This window comes from Carlito syrichta, unplaced genomic scaffold, assembly GCF_000164805.1.
Source record: "Carlito syrichta isolate Samal-C Ts95f unplaced genomic scaffold, Tarsius_syrichta-2.0.1 Scaffold303231, whole genome shotgun sequence".
Taxonomy (NCBI): Eukaryota; Metazoa; Chordata; class Mammalia; order Primates; family Tarsiidae; genus Carlito; species Carlito syrichta.
This window is the reverse complement of record NW_007247327.1, coordinates 202,029-225,142: the sequence shown is the minus strand read 5'-3', so window position 1 is coordinate 225,142 and position 23,114 is coordinate 202,029. Positions and strand designations below refer to the sequence as shown.

The window sequence follows — 23,114 nt, the reverse complement described above, 5'->3', positions numbered from 1 at the left end:
TCCTCCGTGGGGTCCAGGGAGCTCAGCCTCTCCCGGGGCCCCGGCTCGGGGCGGAGGACGCTGCCCGGCTTTCCCGCATGCAGCGCCGCGTGCTCGCCGCCTGGCTCCAATCCGGCGACGCGCCCGGCGCCCCCGGCACGGAGCCCTGCCTTTGTGGACGCTAGCCCAGAGGGCCCCTGGCTTCCGCGGTGGGAGTACCTGTTGTGCGCTTCCCGGTTCCGGAGTTCGCGGGGGCTCCTCGGGAAGACGCTCCTCCCCAGATGCTCCGGGCTCGCTCTCGGTGAGCACGGGTCAGCGTTCTGCGCACACGGAGGGCTGAGAACCTTCCGGAGGCTGGCTGCCGAGCTGGGGACGGTGCCGCCTGCATCGCCAGTGGGGACAGGAGGGCCCAGCGCCCAACTGAGTGCCTTTCACTAACGCAGCGATTGTTAAATTATTGAGGCACGGGGGCGGTGTGCCGAGAAGGTGGCAAGTAGGCAGTTGTTACATTATCGTGATCCTGCCGGAGACCCGTTTCCTAAACATGCCTTTCCCTCTTTCCACATACTTCTCTCAGCGCTTTGCGGAACGCGGAGTAGCTTGCTGGCTTTGAACGCGTGGCGGATAGTTCAGAAAGGTAAAATCATCCCACTTGTGGATTTGACAGACGCAAAATGCGGTTGCTCAGAAAACCTCAGACATGTATTTTAATAACTGGATAACATACTAAAAAGTAAAACAAAGAATTTGGACATGGGGAAAAATAAATTAAGGTGATCCTGCTTTCCTGAGTAAGAGTGGACATTAACCTGTCCCGTGACCCCTTTCATGCTGCGGCTCACTGCCTAGGGAAGGTGGTGGAAGGTGCCTGGTGTGCCTGTGTGCTGGACAAGGCTGTCCAGCTCCCCGTTCTCTGTAATCGTTGTGGTGGCAGCGTGGTTTGCTCCAGGCTCTGGGGTGCAGAAACGCTGAAATTCACGTGCTTTCCACTTTTTCTTACTTTTCAGCTTCAAGATCAAGTTACAGAAAGGACAATTATTCTTCCAAATTCATCTGCTTCAACTCTTATTCTTATTGGGAATGGACAATGGGATGTACTCTAGCTCTATCATGATCAAAAACCTCCTTCTCTTTTGTATCTCCATGAACTTGTCCAGTCACTTTGGGTAAGTTACTCTCTGTGCTTGTATTTTATGGTTTTAGGGGCACGGGCGCCTTTCCGAAACCTTGTAGAGCAGAGCGTCTGGTCAGCAAGCCCTCACCTGAAACCTTTGCAGTCCCACACCCTTCCGTTTGTTGTCAGTGAATGAAGAGTCCTGACCTTGACCCATGCGCTCCCTGAGCAAAGCTGTTCCCGGCCTGGGGTCTCTGAAGTGAGTCAGAAAGAAAGGCAGATCATGTTTTCAGAAATGGAAGTTAAAGTTAGTGTCCAAGTGAGCTGTGTTTCCTCCTACTCAGGTTCAGACAGGACTCAGGAGTGCATGTCCACAGAGGACAGTCACCGCTTGTTAGACAAGACAGTCTGCAGCATTTCCATTGCCCTCCTTGGTTCCTTATGCAAGTGCATTTGCCTCTGAAGCCAGGCCTGTGCTACTTGGTGCTGAAAAGGTCTCACCTGACCTGAGCCAAGTACCTGGAGCTGTAGCTGTCTGAACACAGATGCAGAGATTTTAAACCATAGGTGTCTGAAGACCTGAGAGACACCCTTAAGTTTCTGGCATTATAATTTCCATGAATCCCTCTTTCATTTTAGACTTTAGTATCCATGCACTGTTTCTAACCTTTTTTCTTGAGGCTGATGATAACAAACATTCCAGATGACTTTTCTCACGAGGTTGATGCTCCTCCTCTGACCCCCGTCCCAGAATTGTTCTGATTGATCAGAAAGTTTGTAACTTGAAGTTCATGGAGTATGATTAAATGTCAGGACAAAAGTTGCCAAGCTGCAGTCCTGCCACAATGGGCCTCAGAGGTTGCACGATGTATTCCACGCTTGTGCAAGTCATTGGGGGCCAAGAATATACAGTGCTCTGCAGCGGCCCGTAGAGGTCCCTCTCTCTGGAGGAGAGAAAGGACCCTTCCTGGGCCATGACATTTTTTGTGGACACTTCCTGCTCTTTTGACCCTTCTAGATCTACGCAGAGGGAGTGGGTGGTGCTTTAGGCCGCGCTGGACGGTAGTCCAGTCTACCCGGTCACAGGTCTGAACCCTCACCTGAGACTCTGTCCAGCAGAGCTGAGCTAAAGAACATGCCCATACCTCACCAACATGAACTGGGCAGCATGTGTACTCTAACCATGCCGAGGGGGACAGGCATGTGGTGTGCCATAGCCCTTTGAGCCATTCTGAGTACTTTCTTGAGAAACAGCATTGGGTGTTACTGTTACTTTGCTTGTTTTAAGTGGACGCCTCTCCTCCCATGTTCTTGGTTTCCTTAACTGTTAGGTGAAGGTTGTTTGCTTTTATTCCCCCAAGGTCTCTCCAGTTGTTAAATTTTATGAACTATGATGTTCACAGTGTTTCTCTGAATGAAAGCTGCAGATTATTCCATTTTGCTAGTTAAAGCATTAAATAGTTGGTTTGTGTAACTGATATACTACATGTATTGAATAATATTGTGGAGGTGAGGATTATGCAAGGATGACAGACATTTGTTTTCTTTAAATCATTGTGGTCAAACTATACTATTGTGAATTTGCATTTTAGTGCCATGAACTTATTACACTCCCTGATAGAGGAGGCAGGTCTGAAGTAGGAAGTCACATGTATGAGGTGTTCAGACATGAGACGCAGTTACACTTTCTTATCTCATTCTATGACTTTCTGAGCTCATCTTCAGAATGGTGAGGTAACTTAGTTGCTGGAGGAGGCTACCACTGAGTAAGTAGTAGAATACTCCTCAATTTTTCTAGAAAACTCACTGTTGGGGCAATTTTTAATCTTTTAGATGTAAGGCCAGTAGCCCATCATAAAACAATATCTACTAACTGCAGCAAATACGTGAGATACTAAAAAGTTTATAAAAAGGAAAATAACCTTAATTCCAAGACATAGAACAATCATCCTTCACATTTGGTGAGCTTCCTTCCACCTGCTTCTATGCATATTTTTATACTGTTGGGATCATACTGCACATGCGTTTGTGTACTGTGCTTTTTCTGAACATAATATTTTATCACAAACTCTTTAAAACATGTGACTTCACAGTGGCTGGATATTATTACATTGTATGGTGGATACCTTCTTGTTAGCTACTACTCTAATTTGGGATGCTTACTTTGTTTCTGATTTTGCTGTTGTCCATTTTCCTGTAGTGAACATATTTGGCCTGTAAGTTTAAATACGTGAACATATTTGGCCTAAAAGTATTTGAGATTATTTCCATTAGAGGATATTTTTACAAGTAGAATTTTACACGAGAGTGTTTGAGTCCTTTAAACTGCTGGCCCTGCGTGTCCATTGCCTTTGTTGGAGTGGGTTTCTGGCATGCTCTGGCCAGCAGGTCATGTTTTCCAACAGCTACAAGAGACATCAAGGCCCTGCTTACTTCCCTTCTTATACAAAGCTCCTTCTCTCACTTGCATTGTGTCTAAATGTACTTGAGGATAATTTTGTCAAATCCCAAATAAAGTTTCAGAATATTCTACCAAAGTCTTGAAAAATAATCACTGTCACAGTGTGAAAACTGCATTAGCTTCCATGCTTTCCTAGGAGCCTCCAGATGAGCTGGGCATCCTTAGCCCATCATCCAAGAGTGGAAGGTGGATAGATGAGTCGCTTACTTGGGAACTTCACAAGCCCAGTGACTGCCAAGGGTCTTTGCCCAGCAGTCTTCAAGTGTGTTCTGCCTGGTTACCTTTTGGACTCCCTTACTTGACTACACGTGATTTCCAGGGCAGTGTGGGGCCAAACAAGGCTAGAGAGGCAGAGAACGCATTTCTGAAAGTAATTCTCTGTTTCAGGGTACAGAGAGTTTTCTGTACCTGGGGGTTAGGAGGAAAAGGAGTTTGGGTCTGCTCTTTTTTTTTGCTCCCAAAGAAAGAATCTGTATGACTGGGTTCACCAGAAGTGTGAACGAGGACATACCAAAGGCCCTAATTTGAACACGATTCTAGGACAAAGGAAATGCTGACTCTTGTGGATACATCCAAGAGGCCAGAGGACTGGCAGGGGTGAGGAGGGCTATCACAGAAAATCAGGCAGAATAGAGGAAGGAAAGACGCAGAGTGTAGGGTTTTGTTCATGGACCAAGTTGATGTGCAGTGTTTATGAGAAGAGTGTGGCACTGGCAGTTGGAACATTTGTAAGTGTGATCAGTGAAATATACTTGGTGATTATGTAAGATAATTAATGTGAAATTGCTTTGAAAGTATATGAGTATGACTTTTTCTCCATCTCTTGGTCATATTCCAAATTCAGTCAGAGTCCCAGCATTTTCAATAGCCTTTCTAATCCTTCTAGTTTTAAGAAAAGAAGAGTGCCTGAGTCAGGTACACAGCAGAACAGGGGCTTTATTTGAGAGTCAGCCTTGTGCTGGAGTATGTTTGGAGACCCAGGATTATCTGAGGGCTTGTAATTATTTTAAAGAGACCAGCAATCAGAGAAGTACAAGGTATAGAAGGGAAAGCACAGAAACAATATTTCATAGTGTAATGTGAAAATATATAATAATACGTTTAAACTGACATTAACTTATCATCATTTAGAAAATATACTTTATCATACCTGATAATCCAGTGATAATTGCAAGACAAATTTGAAGATTATCATCTGGGTACTAAGATGAAGTCTGATTCCATTGTTTTATTGTCTTAAACATATTTCAGAAGTTTGTCAATTTAAAAAAAGAAGTGTGTTTGAATTGTATTACGTGGGAACTGAAACTCAAATAGACTTCAAAAAACAACATTTTACAATTGGCAATTAAAAGTAGGTTTTTGTAGAGGTGCTTCTGAACACGAACACAGAAGGTTCTCCTTGGTCTGTACAAGTGTGCCAAGCTGGACCTTTGGTTTCACGAAGAGAGCCTTTTCCTACGCATACTCAAGGACAGTTCCCTGCTTTTAAGTAGAGCAGAAAGTACGTTCTCTCTGAATCATGCAGGTACTCACAATGTCTTTTTAAATGGAAAGTTCTTTCTTATGAATCCCCAGATGGCAAATTCTCCCTGTGCTACAGTTGCGGGGTCATGAGGCCCAGGACAAACAGTCGTAACAATTGTGAAAACACCCAGAAAGTGCCCTCGAGCTGTTAGCGGGAACACATGTGGCGGCAGCCACAAGCACCAGTTTAGAAAGGTATTCTTGCATATCATAAAAAATATCGGGGACTGAAACGGGGCACTGAAAATGTCCAACATTTTTTTTTAAAGGTAGCAAAAGAAAATACTTCCAAATTGTCTGCTTTCTAAAAGGAAACTTGTAGCATGCTCCAGAGGCAGTGAGCACGCCAGGGAGTCGAGAGCACAGCTATCTGCTGACACCGTCTGGCCGTCAGCGCCGGATGAGTCACAGCCCGGCTCAAGGGGGGGAGGAGAATGTGGGCTTTGGATTTTTACGAAGGTTCAGTTGCATACGCTGCATCTTTAATTGGTATGAAATTTCAGAGGAAAATATTCTATTCAAAAATAAAAGGAAATCCCGTCAGAGGACTCTGGCAGTAGCAACAGTGATTATCAGTGTTTATGTGGGTGTGTCACCTTATTCTCCAGAAAGCGTTTTCAAAAAACAGACACTATTTAATTCTTACAACATCCTTACTTTGTGGGCAAAAAGGGCTCAGGTGTTAGTGTGTGTTAGGTGTGTCCAGGTTTCACTGTGGGAGAATGGTAGAACCAAGGTTACCTGAGCGCTGCAGGTTGGGGCTGGCCTTCCCCACTGCAGGGCCTTCTCCAGAATGTCCTAATATTTTTCATAGTGCCATGAAAAGGTAAAGAATAGGGGAAAGCTATGTATTGGAAACAAAAGACTCTTTTTATCTAGAACTCAGATCATACCACTGCAAATGCTGAGTCTACCACAGCCTGAATAAAACTTGACACAGAATATGGGTGATAAAGTCCAGCACTAGGATTATATGCTAAGAAACACAAGACAGGCTTTATTGATTCATTGGATACTCCATTTTATTTGTATCTATTTAACAATTTAACCCAAAACAAAAAGGCTAACCTAAAAGTTCTTGGGATACAAACTAGTTAATTTTCAACTTTAACAAACGTAATAGGGACATCACTATACAATCAGTTTGGCTCTTGTTTCAGGACCACTGGGAAATGTTTAGGATAGCATTAAGAACTATTTCGACAGAGGACATTGGAGTCATCTGGCTCTGATCTCTGTCCACACATGGTGTGATGGCAGAAGTGTTACTGAACCTGCCTGCCACTCAGTTTCCTAATCTCAAAGTGGGACTAATCAGAAGTCTCATGCTACAACGCTTATGTGAAGAAACAATTGCAAAGCCTGTGTTAAATGTGTAAACAAGTCCATGTGTGTGGGGAAAGAGTGCTAAGTCTCACAGGCCATTCTTTTGGGTATCTTTGCAACCAGGAGGGCCCTGAAGTTTACTAGACCCAGAGGTTGGGTAAGCACCTGGCCTGGACCATAACTTTACCCACATCCACAATGTCTTCCTTGCATTGACATCTTGGGGGACATTGCCCTGCTTGTGTGCCAGAAGGAGATGGCGGAAGGTGGATGCAGGGTGCTGGTCAGGGGCGTGTCTTGAGAGTTAGAACATGGAGGGGGCCACCGTGAGGCAGGAGGGAAGGAAGGAGGTATTTTCAAGGAGGAGAGTGGAGACATGGTCAGATCTTGAAGTCCCTTGTAGGCCATGCGGGGTAATGTCAGGAAGGACAGCTGATTTTATCTTGAAGGTCAGAGAGGGCTGTTGAGTGGTTTTGAGTAGGAGTGGGAACATGATCCAATTTAGATGGGACAATGATGTGACTTAAATTTTAAAGCTCCATCTGAGTGCTGCACGAATGGCTAAAATGGAATCTGGGGTGGTGAGAGGGGGTTAAAAGAAGAGGCAGCGAGGACAGTTAAGAGGCCATTGTGGTGGCCTAGAAGAGTGACTGTTTTGGCCAACAGAATTTGTGGATGGCTTGATGTGGGCATGAAAGGTAGAGAGCAGTCAGGGATGACTCCTGAAGTATCTGAGCAGAAAACCTGAGCATTCCTTGCCTATCATGGAGCAGAACTGGAAAAGGCACTAGGAAAAGAGGTCTGGGTACAGAAAATCACAAGTGCAGTGGTGGGCACGGGAAGCCAGAGAGACACCTGCTAGACATCCAAGTGAATAGGCCAGGCAAGCCACTGATAGAGTGGTCTAGAGGTCAGAGAGAGATGGGGCTGGAGACATGGACTTGAGATGCTTCCATTGAGGGTGGGATTGGAAGTCCCTGGACTGGATGAGACAGACTGAATGCAGACAGACAAGAAATGGGTTCCTGGATTGCACCCTGGGAATGCCAGGGTTCAGAGGTCAGGAAGGTAAGTGGGGCACAAGATTGGAAGGAAGAGAAGGGAGGCGGGAGGAAAGGACAGAGAGGCCGAGTGGAGAATGTGCTATAGGAAGGGACTCTGGTCTCAGCCAAATGTTACCCACAGGTCAGCTAAGCTTTGGGCCAACACTGGACCTTCAGATTTGGCCATGTGAGGTTCATTCTTGGCATCCGGAAGAGGAAGAGTAGTCTCCTTGAAAGGTGGGTCGTGGAAGCCCAGAGGGAGCAGGGGGAGGCGAGGCAGCACGAGTTCTCATGTGGATAAGTCTACAGTGAGTTTTGATGAGAAGAGGTGCAAGAATGAAGTAATAACTGGAAGGAAATATGGGGTGGATGAGGGACTTTTAAAGACGTGGTTGCATCACAGTAGGCTTATTAGCTGATGGGGATGACTAGGAGGTGGGGGAGCTGTGATGAAGACAAAGGGGTGTCTACAAGGTGTCATTGTCTGCAGGGGCCCCCAGTGTATTGGAACAGGGGGTGGGACTGAGTGTAGGGAGGGGTTGAGGGTGGGAGGAGGGGCTACAGACTCGGGCCCACCAGGCCTGGGTTTATCTTGTGGGCATCAGGATTCTGAGTGAGGCAGCTGTGTGAAGGGCAGGAATGGAGAGCTTCCATGTAGGGTGGGGACAGGGACAGACTCCGGCAGGAATTAGGGAGATGAAGGGAGAGCGACTTTAATGTGAACCCCAGGGGTAGAGAGGAATGGATAGAGCTTCCTCGGGACCCCCTTCTTGCATTCTAAATACGGCTCCATGGCGTGGGACTCAAGTCACGGAAGACAATGTGGTGCACGTTTGTGTTTTCCACCTTAAGAGGGAAAACTCTGATTTGGAAACTTGAGACTGATCTTTACTGCCCAGCTAGTGTCCACCGTGTGTGTGTGTGTGTGTGTGTGTGTGTGTGTGTGTGTGTGTGTGCACGTGTGTTTACATATGGTTTACTAAAATGAAGTATAATGGACATTTGAGGAAAACACCACAAAATGGTGTCATTTAGGGGTGCTCACTTAATGACTTGAAACTAGCAAACAAACTGAAAATACATTTCTCAGAAGTCATTAAATGCTAGGGAAAGAGTGCAATTTAAGAAGACAGAAAAGTTGCAGCTTAAACCCAACCCAGTTCAATTCCCAAAGTAATTTCACATCAAAATATGTCTGCAGTTGTCATGATCAATCCCATTTAATGTTAATCAGAAATGGCTGTAGATACGTAGAGATAACATCATCAGGAAGAAATACATCTCACATCGCTTTGGCTAGCACTATTGGTTCAACAATACTGAAAAGATTTTTCTTACTCAGAAGTGTCAAGATAATTTATACCCTTTAAAATGCCAGATATGGGAAATGTTGCAACTGATATCATGGAGTATGTAGGACATGCTTTTGTAGAGGATTTGTGCTGAATATTTTTTTAAAATCTATATTTTAAGGGAACTAGTAGTTAATCCTGGCTAAAATGGAAAGGCATGCCACCTAAATTTTCCAGCACTTCTATTACGTCCACAGTCATGGATCTGGTCTCAGCTCAAAAAGGCAATGGCACCGAGGCCACTCCATGGAGCGGAAACTTGACTTGTCCTTGAAGCAGTAGTCTGCCTCCAGCTAGCCCAGGGACAAGCAGGGATCCTTGGCTGTACTCAATATCCCTAAGAAAAGCAGTATCGGGGTGTCAGGAGACAGCTCTGGTTTTGGAACCTGAATGGAGTGTGAGTGCCATGTGATGAGGGCGTCTTGTGGCCCTGCAGGACTCATCAATCACTCACGTAATCACTCACAGAAGGCATAACCCCATGTTTCTGTGTTGTCTTTCAAGTACTTTCAACGAACCCAAATAAAGCAAAGCAAGCTGAGGCTACTCTAACTTTGCAGCAGTCCGTAAAGACAATGTAACTTGAAAGAGGCACTAGCAAGTTCATCAGATGTCTGTGAGGTTCTCCTGTGTAAAGGCCCTTTCTCCAGAAGCTGAGAAAACAGCATCTGTGTTCTATGATAAGACCTCCCTCTCTGTGGCTGCGAACATAGTGTATTTCATAGCCATACGCTGCAGACGAAGCGTTTTTGAGGATAATCTATGGGCTGAGGAGGGATTCCAATTGTTCATGAAGAGAAACCTTGCTGCTGCCCTGGTAGGCATTTTCAGGGCTTTTAAAGAATCCATTTCCTACCATCTATCTCTGATTTTAGTTAATTCAGCAAAGATAATACTGCACGTCCCCAGGCACAGCCTCTATCATACAAAGGCAAATACAAAAGGCAGTTAAGCAGGTCAGAGAAGATAATGCAATTTCTCCAAGGAAAGTATAATTATGTGCAAATGTGTACAGATGCATTTAAACTTTAAAAAATTGGCCAAGAAATGGAAGCTTAGCTTTGGAATTCTTAAGCGTGTGCCCTATCCCATTGCTATCAGAAATGATTTGGTGGCTGTAAGTGGGATTCTGAGCCAAGTAGGTGGTGTTTCACTGGAACTGGCAGAGGATCGTGACTTTATCTCTACATGTGGGGTGAGCCGTGGTAAGCAACACGCACAGAGACATCACTATGGTGGTAGAGTCTCCAAACAGTCCATCATGTATTCAAGTCTTTTGTCTCCTGACAGCCAGGCCTATTCTAATCTGGTGTCAATGGAGAATATTTTCCAAACAGAGAATAGAATAGTTTAGGAAATTGTCCTTGAAACATTAAGATATGATATCCTTTTTCTACTAGTGCATTTGCTCTCACTTCAATTTAATTAAAAAGGCAGCAAGGACCTTCCAAAAATTGGGCACTTAGACATAGCCTAAATTTGAATAATCAAACTGAGTAGAATTATGAACTCCACGAGAAGTGGATCATGAGGTCAGATTTGGTTGCACCAAATAGTTACACAAGTGACTGTCTTTTGTTTTGTACAAAATTCTGGAAGAAGATACCAAGGCTGTTCGTCCTGGGATGAGCTGTGTGAGGCTTGGTGCTTTGTCTTCCTGAAGTGTGCAACTACCGTGGATGTTAGAGAAAAGGAGCATTTAATATTTTTAAATACTGAATCACACTGTAAAAAGTGTGTATGTCTGTGGGCTTCATACCGACAGGAATGAATTTTAACTTGGTAGGGCTTCAACTGTATGCATTTTAATGGTGACGTGAAAATTAGATCAAAGGAACTTTACACTCTCTCAGTCAAAAAGGAATAGCTTCAGGGCCAGTAAAGAATCGATCTGCTAGATGCAATCAATGAAAATGACTGATTTTCTAGAACTGGGTGGGCCAGGCACACATCGATTCTGAGCCAGCATCTTTCAGCTCTAATTTCAGCCCTTTCATGGGAAAGAAAGTGCTTTCAACAGAGTTGGGCCCCACAGCCAGGCACTTCGGGAAAGTGCCAGGAGCTCTGTGCTCTTCTCCCAGCTGCCTGGGGTGCCCACTTCCTGGGAGCCACAGCTGGCTTTCAGCTCGGTAAGTCACCCTTCAAGCCAGATGTGCAGGTCCAGTGCCCAGTAATTCAAAACCTTTTGCCATTTGCACATCGGAAAGCTGCTGTCAAAACCCAGGTGGGGCCTGTGCTCTTCAGGTGCGTGACTGGCTTGTGGTTTGTGGTCTTTCCTTTCCTCCAAACAGTCATGTCCTCTTTGCCCCAGATCAGCTCAGGGCAGTTTCTGGTTATGGTCTGCTCCATCTGCATGAACTATTGAAGCCTGGACAAGTGCACTTAAATGAACAAACCAGAAATGTCCTAGTGTCTTCCCCAAGCCTCAGTCGTCACTTCTCAAGGTTTTATGGTATGATATGTGCATACCACAGAACGTGCCAGCAGCTGGCAGCACCAAAGGGTGCGGGAGCCAAAAAAGATGACACAGACTCGATCATGTCTGTCACTGCACACTCTAATCCTGGCATAGTATTCACAGCACCCACACTCCCATGCATCCCCCAACCAAGGATGCATGAGGATTTAGGCATAGAACCTTGGCTTTAAACTTGTTTAAAGGTTTTCAGCATCTTCTTCCACACTCCTGTGCCCAAGGCAGGTGACTCAGTACGGATATGGGAACTTAGTTTTTCTGCGTGTAAACCAAACTTGTGAAATCCCCTACAAAGTATTCTGCTAGTCTGTGTGCAGAAGCTCATTTTTGTGTTTGTTTTTGAGTTGGAGTCTCACTCTGTCACCCAGGCTGGAGTGCAGTGGCATGCTCATGACCACCACAGCCTCAGCCTGCTGGGCTCAGGCTAACCTTCTGCCTCAGCCTTCCAAGTAGCTGGAATTACAGGCATGCACCACCACACATGGCTCATTTTTCAATTTATTGTAGAGACGAGGTCTCGCCAAGTTGCCCAGGCTGGTATCGAACCCCTAAACTCAGGCAGTCCTCTCGCCTTGGCCTCCCAAAGTGCTAGTATTATAGGCTTGAACCACTGTACCTGGCCCACAATTTGTTTTAAAGATGACTGAAACACTGTCGCAAAAAGCTCCTCAGAATCATAGAGTGAGAGATTTTGAACATTATGTCGGGTTGATGGCTAACCAGCCTGAGGAGAATACCTGTGGATATTTGAGAAATTAAGTTTATCAATGCAAAACAATAACCTCAGCAGCTCAGGGAGCCTCTCTCAGGTGCACTCCCTTCCAGACGGGTCACCATGTGATCCCCCAGTTTCTATATACTGAGAATATTTGTAAGAAATAGTGTAAGTCTTAACTCTTTCTTTTGTTTCTCTTTTAAAAGCTTTTCACAAATGCCAACCAGTTCAGTGAAAGATGAGACCAATGACAACATCACGATATTTACCAGGATCTTGGATGGGCTTCTAGACGGCTACGACAACAGACTTCGACCCGGGCTGGGAGGTGAGTGTGCACTCCTCCACCGAGCTTGGTGAAAACAGGAGCCGTGTACACCCAGGCCCAAGCTTGCATTGATTCAGACAAGTCCTCAAAGAGCTTCCCTGCGAGGATTTAGAGTTGATGGTTTTCCACCTTGCCAGGATCCTGCACCCTTCACCGTCACTTTCTAGATGCTAGGGGCAGTGGTCTCCGTAAAAGGTCCCTGCAAACTTCCTTCTTCCCTGATGATCTTAGCATCCTTTCTGGTTCACTTAGGGAGGAACTGGCTCTTAGATGTTAAAAGCTAAGCTTACCTTATGTTAAGAAATCATACATCCTCAACCTCTTATATCTGTGCATGTCCTTTTCGAAAGTCCACTGGATGCAATTGTTCACTACATCTTTATACGTTATATGTTTAACTTTTCACTGTGGATATAGTCATAGTATTTGCCTCGATTCTGTGGAAGACAATTAGGATTGCAGACTGTGCGTCCAGGGCACACCTGGCACAGCTAGTTTCTGCGCTGGGAATCATGTGCGGATTCTAGGCAGGTGCAGGTTCATCAGCTCTGACCAGTTCAGGTGTGGTGTATTTGGACTTGCTTTGTTGGGTGAGGTAGGGACCCTTCAGCAAATGCAGTCTTGGAAGGAAAAGTTTAGCTCTCCTCCAGTATTTGCGTTTTTAACAGGGAGCTTCCGTTGATGAATCACATCCTCAGCCTCTGCATCTGGCAGTTGGGTCCCTGGAGCACACCCAGAAGGGTCAAGGCCTCTTCAGACAGCTGAACTGCTGTCAGTTTCTGTGTTCTCTCATTTCCTGGCTTCCAGTGTGTGGGGTGGGAGGACATCACAGAGAGTCCAGGCCCACCCTGTGGAGGCCCGCTCTCAGGGACACCACACAGCACAGAGCATCACACAAACACCTGCCCGCACACAAATACACACCAGGGAACAGATGAGCCCATGCAGCGATGCCCGATGAGTGGTTTGAGGTCATTCAGGGCCCTGAAACGCACTCTGAATGTGGGGCTGCAGGGCATGGTGGTGCCCAGGGAACACAAAGATTCCCCCGTAGTACTGTTAGCCACTTCTATCACTTTATACAGCTCCAGTAATTTGACCGAGATAGTAGTGTCCCATAATGTGGGTTTCTAACAGTTGAGAAAGCCCTACAAAAGGCAGGGAGTCTTCCTTCTCGAGCCCGTCTCCAAGATACACTGGGGGCACTTCTCATACATTATTTCCCTGGAGACTTCCCCTTTTGACTGGAAATTCCTCCAAGCTGGTTCACCTCCTCTGGAATTGTCCAGATCTTCCTAAAGCCGCTATTCATGGGGGAGGGGAAGGTTCTGTGCTCCAGGTTTACAGAGGAGGACACTGTGGAAGCACCCAAGACCCCACAGCCTGAACTCAGCCCACGTCTGTGAAGGGGTGGAAACACCACCAGACCCCAGCTGCTTTCTTTCAGTGATGGACGTTTCCTTTCATATTGTGGTTGGGGGTGGTTGGGCTGCATGTGTCATTTGCCAAAGTCTCTAGACTCGCCAGGTACACTGCAAAAGGTCCAGGGTGCAGGGGTTTGGTTGCTAGACTCAGAGCATGGGGCGAGGCATACAAGTTGGGGGCCTGTCTGTGTTTCAGAGCGCATCACTCAGGTGAGGACCGACATCTACGTCACCAGCTTTGGCCCAGTGTCCGACACGGAGATGGTAGGTCCTGGCATAGCCTGCACACAGTTCTGAGTCCTTGGGACCTGCAGGCCCTGCCCTCCTGACACCGCCCCTGCCTCCCTCTGCACTAGGAATACACCATAGACGTGTTTTTCCGACAAAGCTGGAAGGACGAACGGCTGCGGTTTAAGGGGCCCATGCAGCGCCTGCCTCTCAACAACCTCTTGGCCAGCAAGATCTGGACCCCGGACACTTTCTTCCACAACGGGAAGAAGTCTATCGCGCACAACATGACCACACCCAACAAGCTGCTGAGGTTGGAGGATGACGGCACCCTGCTCTATACCATGCGGTGAGCCTGGGGTATGCCGTGGGGCGGGGGGCGGGCCAGGGAACTGGAGGTGGGGCAGCAAGGGCAGGAGGGCAGCACAGGGCAGGGGGCAGCGCAGGGCACCCTGCTCTGCACCATGCAGGGAGCCCGGAGGTGTGTCCCGGGGCAGGGGACGGGGCCAGGGAACCAGGGGCAAGGGCAGGAGCAGCCCAGGGCAAGAGGCAGCACAAGGCAGACACGGCTTCCATCCTGCTCCAAGGGCCCTGCAGCTGGCCTGTGCCTAGGATGGGCCGAGGCTGGGTGGCCTGTGTCAGAGACTTTCCACCTGGTGAATTGCCCCGTACTGTCAATGCTCAGAGACATGCCTTCCTTCCACGGCTGCCTGTGGACTGGTACTTATTTATTTGGTTCAAACTCAAGGTCATCTTTGGAATACCATTCAGATAATGTCAGTTAGTGAAAAGCAAGTTTATAAAAACTGATTTAAAACATCAAGGGTCATCTTTTTTGGTTACAACTGTGCAGCTTTCACAAGTTTTAAAAGCCCATTTCTCATATGCTTTGCTAATATTTCTATGCTGAGGTTAAATTTTAGTATTTCTAATTTAAAGTGATGACTGGTCATTATTTAAAATTCTGAATTATTCATTGTTCTGGAATAAATCAATAAATTGACTAGTGAGAAAGTCTGTTTTATAGCTTTTCAAAGTTTCCATGATGGGTCTAAGTAGGTTTCAGAATTTTTTTTTTAAAGTACTCAAGCCAAGTTTTTTTTAAAAAGTGCATGCATTTTGTGTAGGTATTATTGGAATTTCTCTATCTTGCTGCTATTTTTTTTTTACAGTAAACCTTATATTTAAAAGAAGTAAACAGTGGAAAATAATATTAATGCTATCCTCAAACATGTTCTGAGGAGTACTTTAACATGCTATGTCCTGTCAGTTAAAGGGGAAAACATCAAGTTTTTGAAGCTACTTTTCTTCAGCAGTCTTACTGAGTGAGGACTGTAGACTGAAGCTGTGTCTCCAGGCCCAGTCGACGGCTCTGTAGACAAGCCGTGTCAGACCATTCTGGCATGACGTTGAGCCCACAGCTGCATGCAGGTGGTGGAGGGTCAGCACGTCAGAGCCACATCAGTTTGAGTGTAAGGCCATGTCTAGCTATGGATTGCAGAGGCAGTCTTACTAATCCTGTCAGCCCTTGTCTTATGTGTGGGAAAGGCGGGGACTAGGGTTGTTCATCTTTGCAGGAACATAGTGACTCAGGCAAGAGACATGGGGGCATGTGTGTCCTGTTTTGTACTCAGAGCATCCCTCTGGCCAGCTGCTTGTCACAGCCTCAGGGGCTTGTGAAATCATGCTGGCAAGCAGAAATGAGCATGTGTGGCCTCTTCCATCTGCTGCTGTGTCTCACAGTCTTAGACCTGTGTGACAGCAGGACTTGATTCTTCTTGTAACAACCCAATAGACGCTGTGATGAGTGAGCCTGGAACACTCACGTGGCGTGTCCATCCATTCCCCATGCTTTCCCTTTCCTTCCATTGATCTTGAGCACATTTTGCCCATAGATGGAGGCTTGAGGTATGGCCATCAGAGTCCTTGCACATTGCCTTGTGGGTGCAGAAAATGCTGAAAAGCTGAGAAATACTGCGGGGGTTGAGGATAAGTTCTGGGCCTGGAGAGGAGGCGAGTGCAGCCCCAGCCCTGTGAGCGGAGAACTGGTCAGTGTGGGACCAAGACAGTGTGTCGAGGGGCTGGGGCTTCACACGGGGCTGGCATGAACGACTAGTTGTGGCTTTTGTGGAGACACCTGTGTTTTGTTCATAGAGTAGAAATACTCTCACCCTCATGGACTTACTGTCCTTGACTCTCATCCTGAGAGACTGTCGTTAGTCCTGAGCCCAAAAGCCTCTCACAAAGTGTGTGGTTTTAATTATCGATGGTGGTGTGCTGGGCTGTCTCATCTGGCGCCTTGTTGCCCCAGTAGAGGGGGAGCCAGGTTGTTTAGGGGGGAGATGGCAGGGGAGGGGCCTTCTTCTGACTGCTGTGTGTATCAGGCAATGTTTCAGACACAGGATCATTCAGTCCTCAGACAGCCCTGCCTGGTGGGTGACCGGGGATCCTTATGGGACAGAGCGTGAGGCTCAGAGACATTTGGCAGTCAGCCCAGGGCCTCACAACTAGTGACGAGGACAGGAATCGGAACTCAGGTCTGAGCAGTGCCCTTGCTTAATCCACCACCTTTGCAAATTGAAGGGACACAGCATTACTAGAACTAGAGTGGCCTTCTGTGAGTGCCATGCCCAGGGGACACACCGGGGGGGTGGGGAGCCCATGGTGTCTCGTCAGCAGTACTGAGAAGCTGGTTGTGCAGGGCATCTCTAAGGAGCTGCGGTGTTGAGAACAAGTCTTCTTTTTCAGTAGTCCACAATATTGGGCAGGTGGAAGTGGTTCCGCTTCCAAGTACTGTGAATTTTAATAAAAGGTTTCAGCTTTTCTGCTCAACGTGGCCTCCAGTCAGGCCCTGTGAGGCTGATGGGGTCCTTTGACTCAGTCAGGTCACTTCCCCATCGTCTCCATCTTAAGGAAAGACTTGGGATGCAAACTGAGCCATGCACAAAGGTGCCAACGTCATTCATGATTCCAAATATCAGAAGAAATAGAAACACTTGGTAAATTTTTCAAACAGAATTGTGTCTTTGAATTACTTTTCAGACTTTGGACCTGATTAAAAATATAAAACATGAAAGGGTGAAAGGATAGAACAAATTAGGATTTGTGGGATGTCCTTTGACCAAAGACAAACATCTAGAAATGTTTGGAAAGGGTCAGTTATCATCTTCTAAAAGTAATACCATGTTATTGCACTTCAACAGAATTTTTTTTTGAAGGTAGGATTTATTGAGAGGACAGAAAAGCTCTTAGAGCAGAGGGGGACCCGAGGAGGTTGCCTGAATATAATTTGCTTTTAAAACTCCCTTTTCTTTTTAGGCGACAATAATTGTCCACATGTATGGGATATGAAGCAATGTTTCTGTATGTGTACACAGTGTGTAATGGTCACATCAGGGTAATCAGCATCTCCATTGCCTCAAACTTTTATCATTTCTTTGTGTTGTGAACATTCAGAATATTCTCATCTAGTTTTTAGGAAATATTCAATAAATTATCATTTACAACATTTTCTGGAAAATCCTTACCATGCTCCACAAATCCTTTAACTTAGTATTCAGAGATAGACACAGTTGGACAAGTTGGAATTCTTTACAAAGGTGGTTCAGAAGAACCCATGGACAGGTGAGCCCTGATGTCATTTGCCTCTGATGTCATTTGCTCCCAAGTGTCTGTCAAAAGGCCAAAGGCCCTTGCCTGGAGCTGATCTACGAAGTTAGTTCTGAAGAACTTTCTGCCACCAATGGGTCATCCATTCACAGAGTCTTACAGATAAAATCCACCAGCTGCTCAGAATAATCCCAAAGAGAGTGGCAAGCACTTCCCATGGGATCCTCAAAAGGACATGTATAAAGTACTGGACACGTTTTCAAGGTCATCCTTTCAAGAGTGCCCTGTTTTGTAGTCCCAGAGCTGTGCTTCCAGCATGAGACAAGAGGTGGATCGCCTCTAAAGGAACTTCAGTCGAGCAGTTTCTTCCTGCCAGGCATTTTTTTTTACAAGGCTGGAGAGGTCCGGGGTCTAGACAGATGACTGTCCTCCTGGCCAACCTCCATACTTTTTTCTGGGCCTAGCAGTGGGTCCCAACTCCCCTCCAGATAAGCCTGTGCAGTACAGGTGGCCACATCTCTCAGGGAGCATGCCAAATCTTATGTATATATTTATTTTATAACATTGCAAGTTTGCAGGCAATGTCTCCCCTTCATCTCCCTTTCTCTCACACCCTCTAAAAGTGGAAACTCTTGTGAGAACACACAGCGAGGGCTGCCGTAGGGATTATTCCCCTGGCAGGTTCACCCTTAGCCTCTTGTGTAGGAAACCGCTGCAGGTGAGGCAGGCGCTGCTAGCAGTTCTCCACCGAGATGACTTGCCATCCTGTGTGATGGAAAGATCCAGAAAATGTTTTAGAATGCTGACAGTGTCACCCCTAGGGTAGAATACTCTGTCTGGAGTAAGGTAGCACTCATGGACCAAGTCACTCATGGAGCATGGTCTCCTTTGCACAATGAGCTTTCCCTGTGCTGTTCTAACTTGGACATGTTTCAGGAATGTTTACAATCCACTTAAGTTTTCATCATTAGTGGAAAACACTACCTTGAGTTGAGGATATACAACACAGTGAAAAGATCATAGATTTGGGGGTTAGACTGACTTAAATTCAAGTCCTGACTATCATTTAGTGGCCATGAGTTCTTGGTCATTCTATTTTAATCTCCAAAAGTCACACTTTTGTTTCATTTTTTTAGTTTTTGGCTTTTAGCTTTTCTTTCAATACAGTATAGTTGCAGAGTCTGAGACACACTTTTATTTTGAAAACTGCTGGTAAATACACATATTCCATGAATGGCCACTGGGGGACAGCATTGACACATTTTTGCTGCAGGATTGACTGAGCATTCATTAAATAGCAACTATTATAACAGGTGACTTGAAGGAAATTACATGTATACATGTTTGATTTGTAATGTATTTGGAGGAAATTATAATAAATATCTGGAAGTTTTGAATTAGACTCTGAGATGGGCTGGTATATACGTACAAGAATATATACCTGTCCATATGCATACTGGTGTCTAGTTCAAAACTTCTGTATGAAACCAACACAGATATATTGACCAACTCTTGGCAATTGTTAATTTATATTAACAAGAATAAAAATATGATTAAAAAATTTTAAAATATGGAAAACCTCAAAGTATGAAATACAGTTATGATAACACTAAGAAAAAAGAGAATCACTGTTAATATTTGTTGTGTATCATGTACAGTAAGTTCCCTACATATGAACCTTCAAGTTGCGGACTTTCAAAGACACAAATATTCATTTGCATGTCCAGTCACATAAGTTACTTCCTGTGTCTAATTGTACTATTGTACTTTTCAAGGTACTGTACTGTAAGATTTAAAATGTTTTAAAATTTTTTTTGTGTTTATGTATTATTTGTGTGAAAAATATTATAAACTTATTACAGTACAGTACCATATAGCCATTTGTGTTAGTTGAGTCCCTAGGCTAACTTTGTTGGATATACAAACAAATGTGCTCTTGGAAGAGAACTTGTTCGTATGTAGGGGATTTACTGCATATGTGTCTCTGTGTAAAGACACACATGGATACATATGTGCATATCAGTGCATAGATTCATAGATAGATACATACATATTTATACGTATGTGTATAACAATGTGTAGACACACATGGAAACACACATGCATTTCAGTGTGTAGACACATGTGAATACATATGTGTATACCAGTGTGTAGACACACATGGAACCACGTGCATATTAGTGTGCAGACCCATATAAATACATGTGTTTATTAGTGCGTAGACACACATGAGTACATATGTGCACATTGGTGTGTAGATACATATGGATACATGCGTGTATGTTAGTGTGTAGACACATGTGAGTACATGCGTGCATATTGGTGGTGTAGACACATGGACACATACATGCATATTGATGTGTAGACAAACATAGAAGCATATGTGCATATTAGTGTGTAGACACATGAATACACACATGCATATTGGTGTGTAGACACACATGGATAAACATGTGCATATTGGCATGTAGATACACATGAATGCATACGTGTGTATCGGTGTGTAGACACACATGGATACACACATGCATATCGGTGTGTAGATACACAGAAATGTGTGTATATTGGAGTGTGGATACACATGGATATATATGTGCATACCTGCACATAGACACATGAATACGTGTGTGTATTGGTGTGCAAGCACACATAGTCTCCTATAAACTCCTATAGTGTTTGAGTGTTCTTCTCTAATGACTGTTTTATGAGTAGCTTTATAGTTTATTGGAAACATTTTTCCATGTCATCAAACATTGTTTTGAAACTTTGTGATCTATCATGTTCGATCATCTGGTTATCTTGTCTTGATAGCATTTCCAAAAAAAATTCATGTTATTTCTATTTTTTCCTCTGTGATGGCAGTCCCTACACATATCCTTTGGCAAAATCCCAAGAATTGGGCAAAACCATGCTTTGTCATACACAGTTCCAAACCGTTCCCTAGAAAAACTGTACCAGTACCAGTGCCATTCCTCATCACAGTGAGGTCGGTCTATTACTGACCAGTTGACACACATGAAGATGAAGCAACAGCCTTTTGTGCTACAGGAGATGCAGTTAGCAGCTGTCTACTAAAACTATGCCTAGCAGGGACTCACCTCAAGACTGCGAGTGAGTCGGCTTTGCTCCATTGCCCTGGGCATGGGTCTCATGAGCTCCCTTGTCCTAACTTATTCACAATGAGCCTGTACCCTGCCTTGCACACCCCTGCTCTGCGCCTGTCTGCCCACGGCGATCTCCCCCAGGCACGTGGCCACACCTCCCTCGTTTCCTCAGTCATGGAGGACCAGACACCTCCCAGAGCTTGGCCCTCTGTCCCTGGGCTTGCTCAGCGTACTGGACATACTGCGTTGATTACCCAGTCCAAGTTCTGTGCTCCCTGCAGAGTGTCTTTGGAAAGGTACTGTACCTCAGTTGTGTATGGCACTTGTGACACATGCATCCTGTGTAATTCCATACAGTCCCTGTCATCCCAGCACCTGGCACTCAGGAAGAACTTAACGCCTGTTTGTGAAGGAATGGATAATAATGGAATGCATGAGACCGCCTCTTTTTAAACGAGGCTCTGGAACTACTCAGACCTCAGTTTGTGGAATTAGAAAGAGAATCGGAGAGTTTCTCTTTCACAGACATGCTCAGTGCTTAGGCTTCTGCCAGGTTTATAAAGGGTCAGGCTTAGGTTTGGTTAAAAGAAGTTGCACTTGCAGCATGCAGATAAAGACTTCTGAACTCATATTTTTGGCATATTTGGTTTGAAAACATGGCAGGAAGTAGTCAGGCCTGTTTTGCAGGCTGCTCCGAGGTCAGTGCAGTCCCATCAGGCCATACTGTGGGCTGATGGGAACATGGCTCTCAAGGGCCACTTCCTCCTTTGCAAATGACCGATTGCAGCACAGTTTTGCCTCCTTGGGGCTTAACCCCATCGGGGCAGGAGACACCTTTGGCACATGTGACCCGAGGCCCAGACTCCTGGCGCAGCTCTCGTCTGTTAGAGTATTGGGATCCCCGTCCAGGGAGGGACCTTCTTGGAAAGAGTCACCCATGTGCCGAGGGCCACACCACGTGCGAGGTCTCCAGGCCTGCTGCTGCCCTCTCCTCAAGATGAGGGAGGCGGGGCTGGGATGGCAGCTCCAGGCCTCCACCCTGAGCCTCACACAGAAGTCCAGCTCCCATATTTGAATGGGAAGAACCAGTTGAGTTGGTCTGCTGATAAGAATGCAAAGACATGTGTGGTCTTTGTTACATGCCGGGTACTTTGGGAATATAAACTAATTTATATTTTTCTGCATGATACCCTAAAAATTGGATGCATCATTATCCCCATCCATAGACAAGACAAATGAAGCAGGCAAAGTGAACACACAGGAGTCAATCCATCAACAAGCCCAAGCCCACCTGCCTCTCCCCGTCTTAATCCACTCTCTAGGTGGGAGACTTACAGCAGGCAGCTGAGTGCAGTGCTCTGCCAGCGGGGCTGGAAACCATGTCCACTAGGTGACGCTGTGCCTCCCTACCTTGAGTGGACGAGAGGACCCAGGGAGCTCAAGAACACCCTGCCATTTTTAAATTTGAGAGTTGTTCTGTGGTTGAACAGATGGTCTGTCCTGGGCGATACTCTCTGCGCACATGAGAATGATGAGTATTCTGTTGTTGGATAGAGTGTCTTATGTGTGCCTGTTGGGCTCACTTGGTTTATGGTGTAGTTGAAGTCTTCTCTATTTTCTTGTCAATGTTCTGTCTAAATGTTCCATCCCCTGCTGAAAGAAGGGTATTGGAGTTTCCAACTGTCATTATAGAACTGGCCATTTCTTTCTAATAGCTGTCAGGTTTTCATCCTACATTTTTGGGTTTCTATTGTGAGCTTCACATATATTTTAATTTTTTATTATAAAGATATGGGGTACAATTCAGGGTTAGGTATACAGATGTTGATTTTGCAGGTACCCTTGCTGATGAGGTGTGCCCTTCCCTCCCCTAGCGGTTTCCCTCAACTGCCAATCCCTCTCCCCCGATAGTTTCTCACTACTGCCAATCCCTTTTTTATAGTATTATAATAATTGTTCAAGGTTCGCTTATGAGTGAAAACATATGGTACTCTGTTCTTTGTTTCTGTGATAGAACACTGAGTACGATTGACCCTAGTTCCATCCAATTTGCTGCAAAGTCCATATGTTTTTCCTTCTTTATTGCTGTATAATACTCCATTGTGCATGTATGTTATAATTTATGTATATATTCTATTTCTTTGCTACTTAGAATAAATTCTGTTTGAAGGCTTTCTTTGGTTTTGTCTGGAATGTATTTTTTCATCCTTTCACTTTCAACTTTTTTGTGGTTTTGGAACAAAAATGAGTCTCCTGTACACAGCACAGAATTAATTTATATTTCTATATTGATTTTGCCAATATCTGCCTTTTAATTGAAGTGTTTAATTCATTTACATTTAATGCAATTGCTGACAGAGAAAAACTTCCATCTTTTTTCCATTTGCTTTCTATATGTCTTACACAGTTTTTGTTCCACAGTTCTTCC

General features: G+C 45.3%; 1 protein-coding gene across 1 annotated transcript in view; it reads left to right on the top strand.

Annotated features, from left to right (window-relative positions):
* The first annotated feature begins 523 nt into the window (after positions 1-523).
* The window catches only part of GABRA5 (gamma-aminobutyric acid type A receptor alpha5 subunit), a 72,198-nt gene continuing 49,607 nt past the window's right edge, over positions 524-23,114 (top strand). Inside the window, exons 1-5 of the mRNA XM_008058150.2 lie at positions 524-616; positions 987-1,145; positions 12,200-12,321; positions 13,942-14,009; positions 14,102-14,322. Coding sequence (XP_008056341.1) covers positions 1,060-1,145; positions 12,200-12,321; positions 13,942-14,009; positions 14,102-14,322 — 497 coding nt within the window. The 5' untranslated portion in view covers positions 524-616; positions 987-1,059. The remainder of the gene's footprint in view (positions 617-986; positions 1,146-12,199; positions 12,322-13,941; positions 14,010-14,101; positions 14,323-23,114) is intronic.